Consider the following 5,331-nt stretch of genomic DNA (forward strand, 5'->3'; position numbering starts at 1 on the left):
GCAACGGATACAATAAATGATATTAGTGGATGTGCAGGTAAAACTTTGATGGATGTGGAAGGCTCCTTTAGGACCTTGGATGGAGGTGAGGGAGGAGGTGTGGGCGCAGGTTTTGCAGCTCCTGCGGTGGCAGGGGAAGGTGCCAGGATGGGAGGGACTTCAAACAGGCACAACAACTGGCTGTGTCATTAGAAAATGCGACAAGTGGAACATAAGAGTTACAGGGTATGCCGATGGAAATGGAGCCCCTCTGCAGGCAGACTGAGCTTGTAGTATCGCCTCATTCAGGACATATCCTGAACCGGAGGACTCTAGGTCAAACCACAGCAAAACCCTAAAACAAAGCCAAGCCTCAGCCAAGCAAGTGAACATTTTCCAGGGTCCAGGCCGGCAAGCCATTGTAGTTGCTGCCGGTGTGCAGGATCGAGACAGCAACAGAGTCCCACTAGGCCTGAACTGAGTAAAGGAACTTGTAGGCTGGTGTCCAGGACAATGTACATCCTAGAACGCCCACTTGCATTGGTCTTGAAACAGTTAAATTGCGGAGCAACATCCAAATCACAATCAAAATAAATGTCTGGTTGAATGGTCACCTGGTTCTAATGGAGGTTGATACCAGCGTGGCTGTATCAGTGATTGCAGAACCAGTCTATAACAAACTTCACTCTGGACCCCAACCCTGAACTTTGCATAAGGCCTCGGCTAGACTGAGAACCTATACCGGGGAACCTTTACAGGTTAAGGGTACAACTTCGGTTCTGGTCTCATTTGATGTTGGGAAATTGGTTGAAAAAGATTCACCTTCATAGCCAACCATTTTCTATTGGATAAATGTTGAGCCCAAGTAAAGTCCTAATTAAATCCACAAGCGCTTTTCAGGAAAGAATCGGGACTACCAAAGGAGCAAAGACCACCTTGCATGTTGACTGGGAAGTGATTCCATGATTCTGCAAGGCCTGTCCTTCCAGGCAAAAGTAGAGGCAGACATCACGAGGCTGGAAAGCGAAGGAATAATCAAACCCATACCGTTTATGGACTGGTCTGCACCAGTCACAAGGCCCAAAGCAGAGGAATGGCTTATCGCGTGTGCTTCCTGGACTGCGGCTAATGCAGAACACAAATACTCCCAGACAAATAAGTGAGCAGTTATATTTCCTGTGGGGAAGTTGCACCAATACCTTCGCTCATGTAACATTGTCATAGAAACTGACCACCAACCCCCGGTGGGGCTACTCAAAGAGGAGAAGGCAGTGCCACCCATAACTTCAGGTTTAATTCAGCATTGGGCTCTCAGGCGAAGTGCACCCAATTACAAGTTGGAACACCGTCCGGGAAGCCAAGTAGAAAATGTGGATGCATTGAGCTGCCTCCCACCAGCAGATACACCAATGGTAGGGAGGCCACTGGAAGAGTCCGTTCTGAGTTTAAACTTTCCGGAGTCCCTTCCGGCCACCGCTACAAATATCGGAATGTGGACACAAAAACAACCCGTCCTGGCAAAACTATAACAGCTGGCAGCGATGGGAGAAAAGATCAAAAGAGCCATCACAACCTGAACTGAATACTTTCCCGGACTCGGTGAGACCAGATCACTATAGAGGAAGGCATTTTATTACGGGGAGTGTGAGGAAGTGTCCCACGCAAAGGACTCTATCAGTTCCTGGCTGAACTCCACCAGGATCATCCAGGGGCCGAATGGCCTTACTTCCACTCCTATGTCTTATGGTCTTATGGTCTTATGGGAGTCCAAAGATGAAGATGTTGATGAGAGGTCATGTCTGGTGGCCAGGATTGGATGCAGGCATAGCCACGTTGGTGGGTCAGTGTGCAGTGTGCCAACAGGGATAAAAATTACCATCAGCAGCAAATATCTTTTGTAATACACAGACTCCCAGAAGTCTTGGTCACAGACAAGTCTTGGACACCAGATCAGCTGCTTACCATCCATTGTCCACTGGGCTGGTGGAAAGCCAGACCAAACTTTGAAGGCTAACTTTAAAAAAACAGCTTCCACTTTCACTCATTACCAAACTGCCCCAGCTCCTATTTGATTATCTGACCATCCTTCTGGCAGCTACAGAAATAGCTCCAACAGAGTTGCAATTGGGGAGAAGACTCCACACCAGGTTAAAGCTTATCCTCCTGGACCTGGGGAAGGGGGAGCAGGAAAGTGAAACAGCAGCAGGAACATCAACACTGGACACAAGACTATGCCAGGCGAGAGAGAGACAGTTTACTTCAGAAGTCAAGGTTTGGTGCCAATATCATGGAAGTGGACCTGCATGAGAAAGAGGCATGGCTGATGAGAGGTCAGGTCCTGTCATGTACAAAGTTCAAGTCAGTGAGCTGGTTCTGAACAAGCATGTGGACCAGATGAAAGCTGCAAACTCACAAACATGACAGGGTCAAATACCTGGTCCCTTAGATCAGTCGGAAAGGCTACTGGAACCCGTAGCTTCACCCCCACCCCATCTGTCAGAGTCAGAGACAGACACGGTGGATGTTGCAGCCTCAGCACCTTTACCACCTGAAGAAAAGGAGCAATTTCTTCCAACACGCTCTGGGTGCGAGAGTCGGTCTGTGTATCCAAGGCTGCGTCGGAGTAACTGGACCCGGTGGGTAAACCCCACTACAGACGGTATGAGAAAACGAACAGGCCTCTGTCCCTGGACAGAGAGGGGGATGGATGTAATGATTGTGTTGGGGTCAGCTAGATGGCCCTCATAGAATACGAGTTTCCTTATCGATGCTGTTAATCTGGTCCAATTGGGGGACACTGGCTGATGGGTATAAATAGGAGTGCCTACAAATGTCATTATTACTGTCTTGTCATGTTTGAAACTGGGATTTGAAGTTCTTCATTTCCCTGTAAACTGGTTGAACAGTCGGGTTTGGGATCTGGCTTTGCTGCTCCTCTCCCTTGTAAAAGTGCTGTTTCTTTGTATACAGGTGTTAATGTTAATTATTTTGTTAACTGTGAATTGTTTAATAAAATGTAAAAAAAACAGGAGCGTTAAGACATCCTGGTCACTCAGAGCTGGCTCTGAGGGATCTGGATCAGTGTCAAGGACTCTCCATGTGTAAATGGACTGTGACGATGATGGGAAAAAGATAACATAAAATAAATAAAATTTTTAAATAGGAGTGCCAGCCCCACCCTCCCACTTCATATTGAATTCCCTAGATAAGCATTTTACGGGTGTGTGTGTGTGTGTGTGTGTGTGTGTGTGTGTGTGTGTGTGTGTGTGTGTGTGTGTGTGTGTGTGTGTGTGTGTGTGTGTGTACCAAAAATAAATACATAAATAAGCAAACAACCAACCAGCAGTGTCACAGGTTGTATTCACTATTAGCTGGCTGTGAGGAGACTGGATCAGTGTCATGTACTATGCACGTGTATATACAGGACAACTTTATGACGGGATACTGGCCTCTGTCGAGTTATTTCAGAAATCAAGATAACAAGAGGTTCCAGTTCAATGCAAAAATAAAAAAGCACAGACAAAGTTATCAATAGGCTTTAAAATTGAGAGAGAGGACTAGAGCAAAGAAATACTGACTCAGGAACTAAACTAGCATTTTACTGAGTACTGCATTAGCAATGCTAGGTTTCTGAGAATGATTGCTTCTGATATTTCTGTCAACATTAATAATGGGTTATGTGTACGCACATTGCTACTCAACTAAAAAGCAATGACAAAGCTTCAATTAATTAATTCACCATGAAATGCTTTGGGGCATTAAAAACAAAATTAAAATTAGAAAACATATCAATGAAGTTTCTTTCTTTCGATTTAACTCAGTGCAGCTAATATTGAACATTTTAAACAAAACCAACAGAACTAAATTTAACTGTTCCCAACATTGCACTTTATAAGCCTTGAAAAAAATTAGACCACATACTCAAATATGTGTCACCACCAAATACATTAACAATATATTGCAATGCTAAAAAGCTAAAAAAAGTTTGTAAAATCAAAGTACTTATGAACAAAAACATTATGATGTACAAAACTATGAACTAACACCCAATGTCAGAAACAGCACAAACTCAGACAGGCAGCACCAAGAGTGATTGCTCTGCTTCTGCTGCTAGACTCTGGAGAAACAACCAACATTTTCACTCAGATTAAGAAATAGGCATGAGGAAATAATCAAGTTTCAATCAAGTGCCTAAATTCACACAGTTAGTATCCACAGAGGGAATTCTCAGCCACTTACCTGCAACAAAGAGCTTGGTCCCTTGCCCAAACACACACACAGTGTGATGTTCTAGGGTTCAGTCCATACAGTTATCCAGGAACCTGGAAATGGAGAGAAAACACCTTCAGATACTCCAGTGCCAGCATTGATCATGTATTCTCAGTGCCCCAGTTGGTGTGGGACAGTAAGGAATAACCTCACAACAACATCCACACACTGACATTAAAATGTCATCAACACTCAGTAGTGGGCAATGATTCACAAAGTTACCAATTATGAAATAACGGCAATTGGAAAATAATATACCCAAGAACATCATTAAAGTAATTTATGAAGTCTTAAATATTAGAGTATTTGATCCAGTACAATGATATTAGGAGGCCATTATTTCCTGATATCAGTTTTTGTGTTACCTTCTGTCACTGTGAGACAAAAGCACTGGCCGAGCTAACCCACTTTCCACAGTAATACACGGCGGCATCATTCACCTCCACGTTTTTGATGATTAACTGGTAAATGTTGTGGCCGCTGTTGGCTGTCGATGTGAAACGGTCGCTGCTAAACCCAGACCCATAGGTAGGCGCACTGTGCGAGTGATAGTAATAGAGGATCCACTGAGGAGCTGATCCTGGTGTCTGCTTGTACCAGTACACGTTATAGTTATCAACCGTTCCAATGTTACAGTCCAGTGTGGCCTTGTTTCCCGGTTTCACAGTCAGGTGTGAAGGCTGAGTCAGAGTCTGACACTGTCCATCTGTAAAAGAGCAAGGATTAAACATCAGAAATGGACCCTTGTAAAGGGGACTGTAAAACCCCGACCTGCTGCTGTGGGAGGAGCAGTGTTTTACTTACAGCCCAGCCACACTGCCAGGGAACAGAGAAAGCACAAGATCCACATCATTTCTGTCAGTGATAGAACTGCCTGCCTTCAGCGACTGTATCTGGGACAGACTGTGGCAGCAGGTTCCCATTGAAGCCAGTTATAGAGCCTTTCACAACAGGAAGGAAATCCGTGCAAATGAGAGCGATTCACACTGACCAACCAGAGCAAGGACCTGAAACCCGCCCATTCAGGCTCAGAGATTCAGGTTGATGCAGTGATTCCTCAGTCCGACTGGAAACACTGTCACA

General features: G+C 44.9%; 1 gene segment (V, D, J or C); it reads right to left on the reverse strand.

The window, feature by feature from the left end:
* The window catches only part of LOC122565543, a 10,831-nt gene extending 5,730 nt beyond the window's left edge, over positions 1-5,101 (reverse strand). The window contains 3 exon segments of the V gene segment in view: positions 4,219-4,255; positions 4,635-4,954; positions 5,053-5,101. Of these exon segments, the coding sequence occupies positions 4,219-4,255; positions 4,635-4,954; positions 5,053-5,101 (406 nt within the window).
* Positions 5,102-5,331: the final 230 nt, after the last annotated feature.

Source organism: Chiloscyllium plagiosum, chromosome 31 (genome assembly GCF_004010195.1).
Source record: "Chiloscyllium plagiosum isolate BGI_BamShark_2017 chromosome 31, ASM401019v2, whole genome shotgun sequence".
Taxonomy (NCBI): domain Eukaryota; kingdom Metazoa; phylum Chordata; class Chondrichthyes; order Orectolobiformes; family Hemiscylliidae; genus Chiloscyllium; species Chiloscyllium plagiosum.